Source organism: Marmota marmota, unplaced genomic scaffold (assembly GCF_001458135.2).
Source record: "Marmota marmota marmota unplaced genomic scaffold, marMar, whole genome shotgun sequence".
NCBI lineage: Eukaryota > Metazoa > Chordata > Mammalia > Rodentia > Sciuridae > Marmota > Marmota marmota.
The window spans coordinates 4,163,082-4,181,040 of record NW_025999926.1 but is presented as its reverse complement, the minus strand read 5'-3'; the positions used below and the strand labels follow the sequence as shown (position 1 = coordinate 4,181,040).

The following is a 17,959-nucleotide window of genomic DNA, read 5'->3' as shown; positions in this document are numbered from 1 at the left end:
GCACCTGCTCTCCCTCTCACATCTACACAGGGTCCCAGCACTGCTCAGAGGGACCATCATACCCAGACTGCCTGTGCCTATGCTGAGCACCTGCTCTCCCTCTCACATCTACACAGGGTCCCAGCACTGCTCAGAGGGACCATCATACCCAGACTGCCTGTGCCTATGCTGAGCACCTGCTCTCCCTCTCACATCTACACAGGGTCCCAGCACTGCTCAGAGGGACCATCATACCCAGACTGCCTGTGCCTATGCTGAGCACCTGCTCTCCCTCTCACATCTACACAGGGTCCCAGCACTGCTCAGAGGGACCATCATACCCAGACTGCCTGTGCCTATGCTGAGCACCTGCTCTCCCTCTCACATCTACACAGGGTCCCAGCACTGCTCAGAGGGACCATCATACCCAGACTGCCTGTGCCTATGCTGAGCACCTGCTCTCCCTCTCACATCTACACAGGGTCCCAGCACTGCTCAGAGGGACCATCATACCCAGACTGCCTGTGCCTATGCTGAGCACCTGCTCTCCCTCTCACATCTACACAGGGTCCCAGCACTGCTCAGAGGGACCATCATACCCAGACTGCCTGTGCCTATGCTGAGCACCTGCTCTCCCTCTCACATCTACACAGGGTCCCAGCACTGCTCAGAGGGACCATCATACCCAGACTGCCTGTGCCTATGCTGAGCACCTGCTCTCCCTCTCACATCTACACAGGGTCCCAGCACTGCTCAGAGGGACCATCATACCCAGACTGCCTGTGCCTATGCTGAGCACCTGCTCTCCCTCTCACATCTACACAGGGTCCCAGCACTGCTCAGAGGGACCATCATACCCAGACTGCCTGTGCCTATGCTGAGCACCTGCTCTCCCTCTCACATCTACACAGGGTCCCAGCACTGCTCAGAGGGACCATCATACCCAGACTGCCTGTGCCTATGCTGAGCACCTGCTCTCCCTCTCACATCTACACAGGGTCCCAGCACTGCTCAGAGGGACCATCATACCCAGACTGCCTGTGCCTATGCTGAGCACCTGCTCTCCCTCTCACATCTACACAGGGTCCCAGCACTGCTCAGAGGGACCATCATACCCAGACTGCCTGTGCCTATGCTGAGCACCTGCTCTCCCTCTCACATCTACACAGGGTCCCAGCACTGCTCAGAGGGACCATCATACCCAGACTGCCTGTGCCTATGCTGAGCACCTGCTCTCCCTCTCACATCTACACAGGGTCCCAGCACTGCTCAGAGAGGCCATCATACCCAGACTGCCTGTGCCTATGCTGAGCACCGGCTCTCCCGCTCACATCTACACTTTGACTCATGATAGATAAAGATGCCTATAAACTATCTACCTGACATACAGATCATCTGATCATCCACACAACCTGTAAATCATCCTGAACCTGTGCTTTTCATCTGAATACCCAGACTTTTAACATACTATTGAGGGTATGATAAAAATCCTGGGCTCCTAGTCCTAATCATCAGGATTCTGAGTAGACAACATGTTACAATTCATAGCCAGGGGAACCCAGTGTGTCCTGTTTCTGTGATTGTGCCTCTTTTCCTGGTACTCTGCCTCCTGCCCTTTTTAAACTGATTCTGCTCTGTATCCTTTCTGTTGATTTTTAGCCACAAGTATGGCTACATGCTGAGTGGTAAGTGTCCTCCTAGCTACTCAGTGAGCTTTCTGCCAGTATTCAATTACTCACCTGGGGAACTCCAGTTTAGGAATCCTTTTTCTTTCTCTAATGACCACGGATCTTCTCCTTGTTCCAATGTGAAGATCAGTTCTGGTTTGGTAAAGCAGAACCCTGTAAATAGGAAATAATTTAGAACTTGAGTAGGCTGCGTAGATTCCACTGCTCCTGAATATGAAGAAAAACACTGCGGTGCCGCAGTCTGGGCACAATTCAGGAGCCACTTGTCAAAAGAAACAAACTTTATTTTTAGAACCACACATGCCAAACAAAACAGCTCCTCAGGAAAAACCTTCAGAGCCCAACTGCCACACCGGCTTCCCACAAGCCTCTCAACCTCCCCCACTCCTCCTGCTCTTGAGGCTGATTGGCTGGGTCGCGTGGGCAGAGCCAAAAAAGTCCCCCAATGAGCAGCTCCCTGGTCTGAAAGGGCAGGGAAACAGCCCAATGAGCATCACCACAGAGGAGCCAATCAGTTGGCAGCTAGAAGTTGCTGGGGCCGCTGTGAGCCAATCATCAGCTGGCAGCTGGAAGTTTGCTGGGGCCCCTTGGGCTGGGGCTCTCAACACTGCGGGAAGCCATCCATGTAACGCATTAGGACCTTTCCTGGGCATCGCAGCCAGGGAAGGGACAGGTCTGGCACTGGGAACCTCCTGTGGCTCTCCCACAGAGACGGACCGCCAGTACATGTGACCTTCTCTCCGTTCTGCTAGAAATGTCCCAGGCAGCACACCAGAGAAGGGACTGACACGTCATCTGGAGCTGAGCAGCCCACCTGCCCCACCTGTATCCTATTTTGGTGAAAATCTTTCCTGCAAAGCCTGTGAAGTCTTCCGATATAAATAGAGCAGGCACAGGCTCCTTTGTTAGAAGCTGGATCTGTCTGGTCAGCTGGCCCGTCCTGACCCTGCCTTTAAAACTTCTTTCTGTGTTCTGTGGTTATTTCACCATCCTGTTTTTCTTAGCTTTTATGTCTCAGCCAGCCCATTCCACTGGAGGGGACTCCATTTCCACCGCTGCCCAGGATGCAGGCAGTAAAGCACAGCTTAAAAAATGGCACATTCAAGGTGTGTGCTGTACCTTTTGGAGGGAAAGTGACAATAGAATTTTTTTTTCTTACACTCAAATAATTTCCTTAAATCTCTGAACTGCAATCCTAAATAACATTATATACTAAAATGGTCAATGTCTTGGATTTAAACAGGAGATTTCATGAGGACTTCCATTTCTATCTATAGTAAAATAAATTCGATATTAGACATCTAAAAATAAACGTATATGGAAGGTTACAGGCTTAAGACAAAAGGCAGGAGAACAGAGAAACAAATGAGGTGAGCCCTATAAGAATAACAGATTATTATCTCATATTTGGCAGTAGAATTATCTCATATTTCCTAGACTTTAAGTGACTTGCCTTGCTTTTCATAACACTGTTTCAAGGACACTGTAAAAGGTCCTTCAATTTGAGATCGTCTGATGTTTTTCTCATAACTAAACTGTTGTCGTGTATATATGGGAGAAAGGCCACAGATTAAATGTCTGCCATTTTTAACACATTTCATTAACGGTACATGCTACCAACACTAACGGCTGGTGAGGTTATCCTTGTTCATCTGGCTGAGGAACTGTATGCCAGGTCTCCACTGGAAATTTGCTCCTTCTCCCCTGTGTATACTGTACTCTCCAGAAGGAAGTCACTGGGCACAGCCCACTAAAGTAGAGCAGAGTTATGCTCTATCTCCCTGAAGGGACAGTAACTACATCAATTAGTAGGATAACTCTATTTAGGAGATTTTTCAACTTTTCCCAATTATTTATTTATATTCAATGACTTAACTTAGTATTCAGTATGGGTATTTTATACTTTGGGTTATAAATCAATAATGTTTTGTTGCCCAAATTGCTGTAGTTTGGGCTACTGAGAATTTAGTACCCCAAACTGAATTCCTCCTCTGTTCTCTATCATATGCACATATCTTGGTTCTTGAGCATTTCCTTAATTTCTGGGTCTACAAGATGCTCCATGCTCATCTCACATTCCTGTCTCAGTCCTAGAATCAGCCATTTCCCCAGGAATCCTGGCTCCTTTTACTGGCGATTGGTACTAGAAACTACTTGTGGGTCTACTCAGATTTTCTGTTTTCATGATTCAGTTTTGGTGCATGCTGTGTTTCTAGGAATGTGTTCCTCTCACCCAGCTGATGCAATCTGTTGGGATACAGCTGTTTACAATATTCTCTTATGGTCACTTTATTTCTGTAGAGTTGGTAATACCTCTCACTTTCACTTGTGATATCAGTAATTTGAGTGTTCTTTCTCAATTTAGTCTGTCAATTTTTCATATCTTCTTGAGCAAACAAAACAACTACTGGTTTATTAATTTTCTCTATAGTTTTCCTAGCCTTTATTTCTTTTCTAATCACTATTATTTCCTTCCTTCTACTAATTTAGATTTAATTGGATCTTCTTTTTCTAGTATTTTCAGATATAAAAGGTAGGTCACTGATTCGAGATTGTCCTTTTTTTGGGGGGGGGGTACCAGGGATTGAACTCAGGAGCACTCAACCACTGAGCCACATCCCCAGCCCTATTTTGTATTTTATTTAGAGACAGGGTCTCACTGAGTTGATTAGCACCTTGCTTTTGCTGAGGCTGGCTTTGAACTCACAATCCTCCTGTTTCAGCATCCTGAACCACTGGGATTATAGGTGTGCATCACCATGCCTGGCAAGATTGACCTTTTTTAATGCATGCATTTAGGGCCATAAATTCTGATCTTAGAATTACTTTCACTGCACCATCAAAGTTTTATTTTTCCCCTAGGTTTTTCCTTCCTCTTTTAAAATCATGTTCTTGTTCTCAAGAACTTCTTTTCTGTGCCCAAATCAGTAAAGTTATATTCTGAAGGGACACTGTCCTTTCAAACAGGTCATCCTAGGCAGCTAACTGTGCATTGCATTGGGGTCTCTGAGCAAAATTCTGTGACTTGAACTAAATAGTTTTAAATGTAGATTTTTTTGAAAACTAATATTTAATATTGCTTTTCCTGAAAGGAAAAACTGCCTACTTTGCTATTTAAAAACTCTCAACAACTATTTTCTACTGCCGCTTATTTCATGTGCACCCACAATGAAAATGTTTAAATTAACTATGTTGTACAAACAAACAGAACTTTTTAAAAAATATTTATTTCTTTTAGTTCTACACACTGCCTTTATTTTTATTTATTTATTTTTATGTGGTGATGAGGATTGAACCCAGGGCCTTGCATGCACCAGGCAAGCGCTCTACCGCTGAGCCACAACCCCAGTCCCAAATAGAACTTCTAAAAAATTAGCCAGGTACGATGGCACATGCCTGTAATCCCAGTGGCTCAGAAGGCTGAGGTGGGAGGATCATGAGTTCAAAGCCAGCCTCAGCAAAAGGGAGGCACTAAGCAACTCAGTGAGACCCTGTCTCTAAATAAAATACAAAATAGGGCTGGGGGTGTGACTCAGTGGTTGAGTGCCCCTGAGTGCAATCACCAGTACCTGCGCCCTCTAAAAATAATTTGTTAAGGCTTTTTGGCTCATGGTTTCAGTACATGGTCAGCTGGCTTCAGACCATGGACCTGTGGTGAGGCCCAGCACCATGGTGGAGAAGGCAGGTGCAGCAGAGCATCTCACCTCATGGCAACCAGGAAGCAGAACTGGCATTTATACAAATCCATCTGATCTTGTCTCATGCTGCATCATTTAAACGTCTTGAAAATTTGGTGTTTGTAATAGATGCTTTAATCTATGACTCCCCTTGTAATATCAAAATAACTATATTGCTTCACATATGGTGTAAGCATCTTTATAACTGTGTTCCCTGTAGCCCATCCTATCCCATGGAACTGCTGCGATTCACTTCAGTTATCTGGATACTCTAATCATCCAACCCATTATAACGGCTATTCGGATCTTCATTTGTATCCTGGGCACTCTAGGCATTATGTCAGGAGGCTCTGGGTTTTGTTTATCTTTTGCTTTAGGAAGTGTCTGGATCATTTCTGGTACCATGGCAGCTGGAGAGGCATGTTAGAGTCTGTAAACAAGTCAAGATGGCGCCTGGCATTTTGCCAGAGGAAGTGGTTTGTGAAGTAACGCCAGCAAGCCATTAAGTGTGGAGATTCCTTATTGGTTGACTGCTGTATCTAGTTTATGTTAATTAAGATAAGCTGTGTGGAATGTATATATACCCCTCCTGTCCTACAATAAACGGCTCCTACTCCTGCTGTATCAATGTACACAAGTTGCTCGTCACCCCCCGGTTATTTTGCTGCAGCCGGACTGCGGCAGAGGCAGATATTTCTTCTTATTTCAGGGTGAGGTCTGGAGTCCAGGTTCTCCATCTGGTCTTTACTGACATGTGAGAGTGCTATGGTTTGAATATTGGTCCCCTCCAAAATTCATGTTGAAATTTAATTCCCACTGTGATAAATTTAATCGTGAGACCTGTAAGAAGGGATCAGACCCTGAGTGGGACTAACACCATGATACAAGAGTTAGTTCAGCTTCTTTCTCCCTCTTGCCCTCTTTGTGCTTCCACCTTATGCCCTGTGATGACACAGTTAGGAAACCCTTGCCAGAGGCTGGCACCATGATGCTGGATCCAGGAGTACAGAACTCTGAGCAGGTTCTGTTTGTTCTGAATTACCCAGTCTGTGGTACTCTATTACAGCAGAACAAAACAGAAAATGTAAGAACAAAACTGGTGCCGGAGGAAAGAGGTGCTTCTGTAACAAATGCGTGACAGTGTGCAAGTGGCTTTGGAATACGTGATGGGTAGAGGCTGGAACGGTTTTGAAGCACATGCTGGGAAACGCCTTTATAGTCATGAATGAAGCACGAGGGAAATTCTGGCGAGGGCTCAGAAAGAGAGAGTTATAGGGAGTCTGAAACTTATTTTTAATTTTTTTTTTTGGTACCAGGGACACTCAATCACTGAGCCACATGCCCAGCCCTTTTTTAAAAAGAATTTTTTATTAGCGATAGGGTCTCACTAGTTTGTTGAGGGTGGATTGGAATTTGCCATCCTCCTGCCTTAGCCTCCAGAGCTGCTGGAATTCCAAGGGTGTGTGATCACGCCCAGGAGCCTGAAACTTCTTAGAGATGACTCAACTGGTCATGTATGTTGAGGAAAATAAGGGTGATAAAGGTAATTCTGATGAGGTCTAAGATGGAAATGAGACTGAAGGTATTAGAAATGAGAGAAAAGGCCAATCTTATTATAAAGTGGCAAGAACTTGGCTGAATTGTGTCCATGCTGAGTGTTTCCACTTTATTTAGGAGCAATAAATCAAGCTATCTGGTTCTTTCTGTTACACAGTCTTCATTTATATATATATATATATATATATATATATTTTTTTTTTCCCATGTTTATTCAGCTTGTCAATGGATATTTGGACAGTTGGTATCCTATCACTCTGACAGACAATGCTCACTAAAAATCCCTGTGTGTATACCACTTGTGTTTGTGTAGGTATTCCTAGAGATGCAGTGGTTGGGAAAAAGGTAATGCATATATAATTGTTTTTTTAGTTGCAAAAATTACGTTCCTTAAGGGAAGATTTGATTATGTTACTATTTTATTTAAAACCATCAATGGCTACTTACTATAAAGAGATCACTAATCACTCTCAGCTGGATTCTACCAGACCTTTAAAGAAAAACAAGTGCCAACACTCCTCAAATTATTCCATGAAACATAAAGGAACACTTCCAAATTCATTCTATGAAGCCAGTATCATACCAAAACCAGATAAGGATACATCAAGGAAAGAAAACTGTAGACCAATATCCCTGATGAATTTAGACACAAAATACTCAATAAAATATTATCATGTTCAACTACATAGTAAGAAGATTGTACATCAAAACTAGGTTGGTTTTATTCCCGAAATGCAAGAATGGTTTAACACATGCAAATCAATAAATGTAATTTATCACACAAATAGAATTAGTCATCTCAATAGAAACAGAGGAGACCTTTGACAAAATTCAGCACCCATTTATTATAAAAACACTGAAAAAATTAGGTGAAGAAGGAACCTATCTCAACATCATAAAGGTTATACATGAAAAACCCAACACCAATCTCGTAGAAATGGGGAAAAACTGAAAGCATGTCCATTAAAGTCTGGAATTAAGACAAGGATATCTACTCTCACCAATCCTATTTAATACAGTCAAGTAATTAGGCTAGAAAAGGGAAATAAAAAGGATAAAAATGGAAAAGAAGTATAAAATCATCAGTGCAGACAACATGATCCTATAATTAGAGGATCCAAAAGTCCCACCAAAAGACTGCTATACCTAATGAACAAATGTGGCAAAATAGCAGGTTACAAAATCAACATACAAAAAATCAGTAGCTTTCCTCTATACCATCAATGAGTCTGCTGAGAAAGAAATCAGGAAAATAATTCTATTCATAATAGCCTAAAAAAAACCCTCTAGGAATAATATATAAAAAATGGAAGAAAGAAACTGAAGACAGCCTCAAAAGATGGAAAGACCTTCCATGTTCATGGATATGCAGAATTAATATTATTAAAATGGCCATACTACCAAAAGCAATATGCAAATTCAATGTAATTCCCATCAAAATACCAATGACATTCGTCATAGAACTAGAAAAAATAGTCCTAAAATTCATGTGGAAGACTAAAAGACCCAGAATAGCCAAAGCAATGCTAAGCCAAAACAGCAATGCTGGAGGCATCACAATCCCTGACTTCAAATTATTCTACAAAGCTAGGTAACAAAATCTGCCTAGAACTGGCATAAGGAGACACACACAGAACAATGACACAGTAAATACAGATCTACAGTCATCTGGTCCCTGACAAAGGTGCCAAGAACACATTGGAGAAAAGACAGCCTTTTTAACATATCACACTGGGAAAACTGGTTATCCATATGTAAAAGAATGAAACTAGACCATCCTCTCCTACCCTCACAAAAGTCAACCCAAAATGAATCAAAGACCTGGGATTCAGACCAGACACTATGCAACTCCTAAAAAATAAATGTAGGGTCAACACTCCAACATATAGGCACAGGCAATGGTTTTCTCAATAGGGCCCTATTAATGTCATTTGCAGGAAAATGAATAGAACCAGAGAGCATCATGTTAAGCGAAAAAAAGCCAAACTCAAAAGTTCAAGGGTTGGATGTTGTGGGGGTTAGGCAGAGATATCATGAAAACCAAGGGAGATGAGAAAAGGGACCAGTGGTTGGGAGGTGGGGAGGGAGAGGGGAAGAACTGTGGAGTGATATTGATAAAAATACATTGTTATATTATGTGCATGTACCAATGTTTAACAACAAATCTCATCATCGTCCAACTATAATTTACCAATAAAAATATGCAAAAAGAAGATCTCCCACAAAAGAGAGAAACACATCCCAACAGATGTGCAAAAATAAGACTCAAGAAAACACAAGGAAGCAGGCTAACAAGAGCCTTCCAAAATTTACAAACCCTGACAATAAGTGAATCTCCAGATACTGATTTGGAGGAAGATTTGGAGGAAGCTCCAGACAATGAATATAAAAAGTTCATTGTGAAAATGATCAATGCAGACCTAAGAAGTGATCAAGAGAGAAAATACAGAATCTGAAAGGGACTTTCAGTAAAGAGAGATTCAGAAAAAGAACCAAACAAAATTTCTGGATATGAAAGACAACAAATCAAATAAATTCAGTGGAAAGTCAAACCAATAGATTAGACCACAGAGCAGGCAGAATTTCAGGACTCAAATACAAGATACATGAACTTGAACACTCAGTCAGCAATAAAGAAAAATAAAATGATCAAAATAGGACAACATTAAAAGACAAACCTAAGAATCATTAGAAGTGAAAAGATAAAGGCTAATAAGCTTTTCAATGAAATAACAGAAACATTTCCAAACCTTGGGGATGAGACTGACATCTAGATAAAGGAGACACAGAACCACAAATAAACAAGATCCGAAAACAACCCCTCTCCATGACATATTATAGTTAAAATGTATAACACAGAAAATAAGAATACAGTTTTAAAAGTTTAAGGAGAAAAAACATCAGATCATAGTCAGAGGTAAACCACTAAGAGTAACCTCTGATTTCTTGCCACAAACTCTAAAATCCATAAGGGATTCGAATGAGGTATTCTAAACCTTGAAAGAAAATAACTGCCAACCAAGATTGCTTTATCCAGCACAGCTATTCTTATAAATATGAAGAAAAAATTAAAAAAAAAACATTCCAAGATAAGCATAAACTAAAATAATTCATGACTACTAAGCCGGCATTACAGAAAATACTTAAAAAGAAATACTACACACAGAAGAACTTAAATTCTAGAGCTCCTTAAAAATAAATCTCATTAGAAGGGTAAACAAATAAGGATTAGAACTGAATTAATCATTAGCAATACACCAAAACAGCAGGAAATAATCTATAATAGCATTCAATGTAAATGGTCTCAATTCTCCAATTTAAGACACGAATGGGCAGATTTGTTTAAAAACAAAGGCCTGACTCGTGTTATTTGTGAGAGACCCATGAGTCAGGCTAAGATACCCACAGGCTAAAAAGTAAAAGAATGGAAAGGATATTCGGTGCAAATGGAGCCTAAAAGCAAGCAGGACTAGCTATTATCATACATAACAACCAAAATGTCTGTTCAAGAAAGAAGGTCAGTTCATACTGGTAAAGGGGTCAATCCAACAAGACGTAACAGTGAATTTTTAAGCTCCTAGATACTGGGACATCTAATTACATAAAACAAAGACTCAGACAAACTCCAATATACCAACACTGAGTGATTTCAACACATCTCTCTCACTAATAAATAGGTCATCTAAACATAAGTTCAGTAAATAATCTTCAGACATAAAAAATATTATAAATACAATGAACCTAATAGACATCTATAGAATATTTCTTTCAACAATAGCCAATTCACTTTTTTTTCAGCTGCTCATAAACCATATTTTAGGCTACAAATCAAGTCTTGGCAAAATACTAAAAATTGATCTCTTCATCTTATCAAATCATAATGACAAATTATAAATCAACAGCAAAAAAAAAAAACTACAGAAAATACATAAAGATACAGAAACTGAACAATACATTTCAAATGATAAATGGATCACAGAAGAAATGACTGGTGACATTAGGAAACTCTTAGTCAAACATGAAAGGATAATACATACTGAAATCTCTGACTCACTATGAAGGCAGTTCTAATAGGAAATTTTATAGCACTGAGCGCCTACATTAAAAAAAAAAAGTCAGAAAGATCACAAATAAATAATCTAAAGATACACTTCAATGCTCTAGGAAAACAAGAACAAAATAATTCCAAATCCAGAAGGAAGAGAATAATGAAGATCAGAGCAAAAATTAATGAAAGAATACTATTGTAAATTATCTGAGAAATTTTAGTTGCAATAAACTGAAAAATCTAGAAGAAATGGACAAATTTCTAGACAAATATGACCTACCAAAAATATACCAGTAGAATATTAAAAATCCAAACAGATTAGTAGCAAGCAATGAGATTGGAGCAGTAATAAAAAGCCTGCCATCAAAGAAAAGTCCAGGATCAAATGGATTATTTTTTCTTTTTTGGCTGTAGACGGACATAATAACTTTATTTTATTTACTTATTTCTATATCATGCTGAGGAGTGAACCCCGTGCTTCACACATGCTAGGCAAGTGCTCTACCACTGAGCCACAGCCCCAGCCTCCAAATGGATTCTTAGCTGAATCCTACCCGAGCTTTAATGAAGAACCATTGCCACTGCTCCTCAAAGGGTTTCATGAAAGAAAGGCAGGGGTGAGGACAACTCCCAAATTCATTCCATGAAGCCAGAATCACCCCGACGAAACCCGATAAGGACATGTCAAGGAAAGAAAACTGCAGAGTAATATCCCTCATGAAGGCTGATGCAAAAATTCTGAATAAAATATTAATAACCCAGATTCAAAAACACCACTAAGAAAATTTTACAACATGATCAAGTTGATTTCACTCCAGAGATTCAAGGACAGTTCAATATATACAATCTGCAATGCAATGCACTGCATAAATAAAATTTGGATGCAAATCACATGATCACCTCAATAGATGCAGAAAAAGCCTTTGACAAAATTGAGCACCCATTCATGATAAAAAATTAAAGAAACTAGGGATAGAAGGAACTTAACTTGATATTATAAAGGTTACTACTACAAACTCAAAGGCAAAATCATCCTGTTAGAGAACAAATGGAAAGAAATTCCTCCAAAATCAGGAACAAGGCTAGAAGATATTCTCTTACAACTTCTACTCAACACAGTACTTGAAATTTTAACCAGAGTAATCAGGCAAGATAAAGGAATAAAAGCAATATAAATGGGAAAAGATGAAGCCAAATTTTCACTGATTGATGATGATATGATCCTATACTTAGAAGATCCACACAATTCCATCAGAACATTTCTAGAGCTGATAAACAAAGCCAACAAAGTATCAGGACACAAAATCAATATATAAAAATCACCAGCTGTTCTATACACCACCAATAATGAATCTGCTGGGAAAAAAATCAGGAAAACAATTCCATTCAAATAGATTATAAAAAACTAGGAATAAATCTAACAAAGGAGGTATAAGACCTCTATAATGAAAATTATAAACAATGAGGAAAGAAATAAAAAAGACATTAAAGATGGAAAGACCTCCCATCTTCATAGATAGGCAGAATTAATATTGTTAAAATGGCCATATTACCGAAAATAGTCTACAGATTCAATACAATCACATCAAAATACCAGTGCCATTATTCATGAAACTAAACAAAACAATCCTATAATTCATACAGAAGAAAAAAAGACTGAGAATAGCCAAAGCAATTCTGATTAATAAGAATAATACTGGAGCCAGGCACAGTGGTACACACCTGTAATCCCAGCAGCTCGGGAGGCGGAGGCAGGAGGATGGTAAGTTCAAAGCCAGCCTCAGCAAAAAAGAAGGCACTAAGCAACTCAATGAGACCCTGTCTCTAAATAAAATACAAAATAGGGCAGGGGATGTGGCTCAGTGGTCGCGTGCCCCTGAGTTCAATCCCTGGTACCCAAAAACAACAACAAAAGAACAATATTGGAGGCAACACAATACCCTATCTCAAATTACACTACAGAGCTATAGTGTAGTGACCAAAAGATCTGACAAACACAATTTTAGAGGAGGAAAGGTTATTTGGTGTTCCCAGTTTTAGAGTCTCAGTCTATAGATGGTCAACTCCATTTCCCAAGGCCTGAGGTAAAGCAGGACATCAAGGCAGAGTGTGGTGGAGGAAAGGATGCAAAGTGAGAGAACAAGAGCTCCTCTCACCACAGACAAAATATAAATCCCAGAGACACTCCCCCACTGATTTACCTGCTTCAGCCATACCCTACCTGCCTGCAGTTAATCCTCATCAGGGAATCAATGCACTGATGAGGTCTAAACTCTCATAACCCAATCATTTTACCTCTGAATTTTCTTTAATTGTCTCCCACATGAGTTCTTGGGGGATACCTACATCTAAACCATAACATAAGAGAACAGCAGTAGCTTGGCATGGCATGAAAACAGACATGTAGACTAATGGAATGGGAGGCACACAGACAAACTCAAAGACACAGGCATCTGATCCTTGTCAGTGGAGATAAAAACAAATGTTGGGAGGAAAGACAGCCTTTTTAACAGATGGTGCTGTGAGAATCGGATACTTATATGTAGAAGAATAAAATTAGATACTGGTCTCTCACCCTGCACAAGAGTCAGTTCCAAAAAGTCTTTTGGATTTATATTAGTCTAGGAATCAGATTACTGTGTCAGCCATCTTTTTGTCACTGTGAGTGAGGTAACGGAGGAAAACAACTTAGAGGAAGAAAACTTCACTTTGGGCTCAGAGTTTGAGAGGTCCAGTCCACGGGCGGTCACCTTCATCACTCTGATCCTGTGCGGGGGCAGAACATCGTGGAGGAAGGGTGAGCTGGGTGAAAGCTGTCCGCTCAGAGCCGTGAGGAAGCCAAAAGACAGAGAGGAGCCAAGAACAAAATACAATTCCCAAAGGCACGCCTCCAGTGACCTATTTCCTCCAGCCAGGCCCCTCTTGCCTATAGTCACCCCAAAACAACAGTGATCCTTTCAAATGATTAGTCCAGCAGATGGGTTGGTCCACTGATGAAGTCACAGCTCTCATACTCTGATTATTTAGGCTCTGAACATTACCACACTGAATGACCCATGAAGCTTTTGGGGGGACAACTCATATTCAAATCATAACAACCACAAACTTGACAACTCCTAGAGGAAAACATAGGATCACACTTCAACATACAGGCACAGGCAACAACTTCCTCGATAGGACTCCTAAAGCTCAGGAAAATATCAAGAATGAATAAGGGATGGCATCAAATTAAAAAGCTTCTACACGCAAAGGGAACAATAAAAGAGCACGAATAGAGGGGCTATAGAATGGGAGACAATCTTTGCAGGATACTCTCCTGACAAGGAAAGAACTCAAGGAACTTAATATCCCAAAACCCAAATAACCCAATTAAAAATTGGCAAATAATCTAAACAGATACTTCTCAGAAGAAATATAAATGGGCCAGGCTCAGTGGTGCATGCATGTAATCCCAGCTCATGAAGCTGAGGCAGGAGGATCTCAAGTTCAAAGCCAGCCTCAGCAAAAGTGAGGTGCCTAAGCATCTCTGTGAGACCCTGTCTCTAAGTGAAATATAACATGGGGCTGGGGATTTGGCTCAGTGTTCAATCCCCGGTACTCCCTACCAAAAAAGGATATATAAATGGTTAACTAATATATGAAAAATATTCAATATCCTCAGCAATCAGGAACATGCAAATTGAACTACAGTGAGATTTCATCACTCCAGTTAGAATGGCAATAACCAAGAACACAAATAATAATAAATGCTGACAAGGATATGGGGAACGAAGGAACATGGAGGTTCTTCAAAAGACTAGGAAGGAAAGCACCATATGAACTATCTATGCCACTTCCTCATATTTATGCAAAAGAATTAGTCAGCACACTACAGCAATAGTTGCATATTCATGTTTACAGCAATGGAATTCACAATAGCCAAGTTATCGAATCAGTCTACGTGTCTATCAGCAGATGGTATATATATGCAATGGAGTTTTACTCAGTAATGAAGAATTAAACTGTGGATGGAACTGAAGACCATCATGTTATATGAAGTAAGCCAGAATCAGAAAGTCAAGGTCATATGTTTTCTCTCATAAGTTGAAGCTAGAGAGAAAAAAAGAATAAAAAGTTATCTCATAAAACTAGGGAGACAAGCTAACTAGAGGAAGGGGATGCGAAAAAAAGTGGAAGGCAGGAAAGGGGAGGTGCTGGGGAAATAAATCAACCAAATTATGTCATGAATATATCACCATAAATCCCACTATTACATATAACTATAATAAACCAATTTTAAAAAAACATGAAGCTGGAGGTATCAGAATACTTGACCTCAAACATCTTACAAAGAAGCAATGATCAAAACAGCATAATACTGGCATAAAAACAGACATACAGGGCTGGGGATGTGGCTCAAGTGGTAGCGCATGCCTGGCATGTGCGGGGCACTGGGTTCGATCCTCAGCACCACATAAAATAAAGATGTTGTGTTCACCAAAAACTGAAAAATAATTATTAAAAAATTCTCTCTTTCTCTCTCTTCTCTTCTCTCTCTCTTCTCTTCTCTTCTCTTCTCTCTCTTTAAAAAAAAAAACAGACATACAGACCAATGTACAGTACAGAGCATCAGGAATATATTCTTGCATCTGTAACCAACTGAATTGCAACCAAAATGCCAAGAATACAAAATGGGCACAGGACTTATCTTCAATAAGTGATGGAGAAACTGAATACTCACATGCAAAAGAGTGAAACTAGACCTCTCTTACCATAATACTCAAATCAAGTCAAAAAGGACAAAGGACTTAAAACAAGACCTGAAACTACAGAACTACTATAAGAAAACAGAAGAGAAGCTTCATGACATTGAATTTAGCAATAATTTTTGCTTAAGATTCCCAAAGCAAAACCAACAAACCAGAAATAGGCAAATGGGATTATATAAAGCCAAAAACTTCTGCACAGCAAAGAAAACAACAGAGTGAGGAGACAGCTAGAGAATAGGACAGAATGTTTTTAAACTATCCATCTAATAAACAGCTGATATCTAAAATACATAAGGAACTCAGACAACTCAATATCAAGGAAATTAAAAAATAAGCAAAGGCTGGGGGTGTAGCTCAGTGGTAGAACGTTTGCCTAGTGTGCATGAGGATCTGGGTTTGATCCCCAGCAGTAAGAAACAAAAACAAACAACAACAAAAATGGGCAAAGAAACTAAATAAAATTTCTCAAAAGAAGATATGCAAGGACAACAAGCTATTAAAACACATTCAGCATCTTCAATCACAGGCAAATGCAAACTAAAACCTCACTATTTTACAACTGTTAGGATGGCTGTTGCTAAAAAGACATAGAATAACAAACATTGGTGAGAATGCAGAGAACGGGGGACCCTTGCATACCATCAGTGGGAATGTAAACTAGCACATCTACTAAGTAAAACAGCATGGAATCTCATCAAAACATTAAAAACAGAACTACACATGATCCAGCAATCCTGGGAATATATCCACAGGAAATGAAATCCATATATTGAAGAAACATCTGTACTCCCATGTTTATTACAGCACTATTCACAATAATCAAGATATGAAATCAGCCTAAATGTTCATCAAGAGATGAATGGATGAAAAAAATGTGGTATACATAAAATTAAAAACTATTAATCCAGAAAAAGATGAAATCATATTATTTGTGGCAACATGAATGGATCTAAAAGAAATCACACTTGGGGTTGGGGATGTGGCTCAAGCGGTAGCACGCTCGCCTGGCATGTGTGCAACCCTGGGTTCGATCCTCAGCACCACATACAAATAAAGATGTTGTGGCGCTGAAAACTAAAAAATAAATATTAAAAATTCTCTCTAAAAAAAAAAAGAAATCCACTAAGTGGTTATTAAATCAGGTATAGAAAAATAAAGTCCACATGAGCTCACTTAACATGCAATATAAGAAAATCAATCTCATAGATGTTGTGAGTAGAATAATGGTTACCAGAGGATAGAGAGGGTGGGTAAGGAGGATGAGGAGAGGGTGGTCAATGGGTACAAATTTTCAGTTAGGTAGGAGGAATAAGCTTTGGACCACCATACAATGAGATGAGTATAGACAATAATAATGTATTATTTACTTCCAAATAGCTAGAAGAGAAGATTCTGAATGTTTCACTGCAAAGAAATGATTGATATTGGAGATGATGGATATGCTAACTATCTAGATTTGATCATTACATAGTGTGTATACATACCAAAACATTACAGAGTACCCAAAACTTTGTAAAATTATTATCAATTACAAAATGTTATTAAAGATTTTCAAAAAATAGTCTATGTAAAAAACACCCTGAAAATGTTTTCTTCTTAAAAAAGCAAGCCAAGCCAGGTACGGTGGTGCATGCCTGTAATCCCAATGGCTTGGGAGGCTGAGACAGGAGGATGGAGAGTTCAAAGTCATCCTCAGCAACAGCGAGGCATTAAGCAACTCAGTGAGACCCTGTCTCTAAATAAAATACAAAATAGGGCTGGGGATGTGGCTCAGTGGTTGGGTGCCCCTGAGTTCAATCCCTGGTACCAAAAAAAAAAAAAAAAAGCAAGCCAGAGATGCAGAGAAAACGTTTGCAAAACATATCTAATAAAGGTCTGAACTTCAACTAAAAAATAAAACAAAAAAATCCCCCAAAACTAAAAGCTAAAGTAAACAAAGAATGATCTGAAGATGTGATAAACCCTTCATTAGAGATTTATAAATGGCTAACAAACACATTTAAAAGTTTCAACATTGTTGGTCAGTAAATACAACTTAAAGCTAAACAAAATACAACCAGATGGTAAAAATATAACCCAAAATGGTTAAAAAATAATAAAACTTATCAAATGTGGGTAACTAAAAAATAATAAGATCATTATTAATTATTCATATATATATATGTATGTGCGTGCGCATACATGCATAAAAATATATATGTATATACATTTTGTGTGTGTGTGTGTGTGTGGTGTGTGTGTGTGTGTGTGATATATATATAT

At 39.6% G+C, this 17,959-nt stretch overlaps 1 protein-coding gene across 7 annotated transcripts in view; it reads right to left on the bottom strand.

The window, feature by feature from the left end:
- The window catches only part of Znf782 (zinc finger protein 782), a 28,973-nt gene that overhangs the window by 6,547 nt on the left and 4,467 nt on the right, over positions 1-17,959 (bottom strand). For all 7 annotated transcript variants that reach the window (XM_048800303.1, XM_048800305.1, XM_048800304.1 and 4 more), the window contains one exon: positions 1,719-1,820. In XM_048800303.1, coding sequence (XP_048656260.1) covers positions 1,719-1,820 — 102 coding nt within the window. The remainder of the gene's footprint in view (positions 1-1,718; positions 1,821-17,959) is intronic.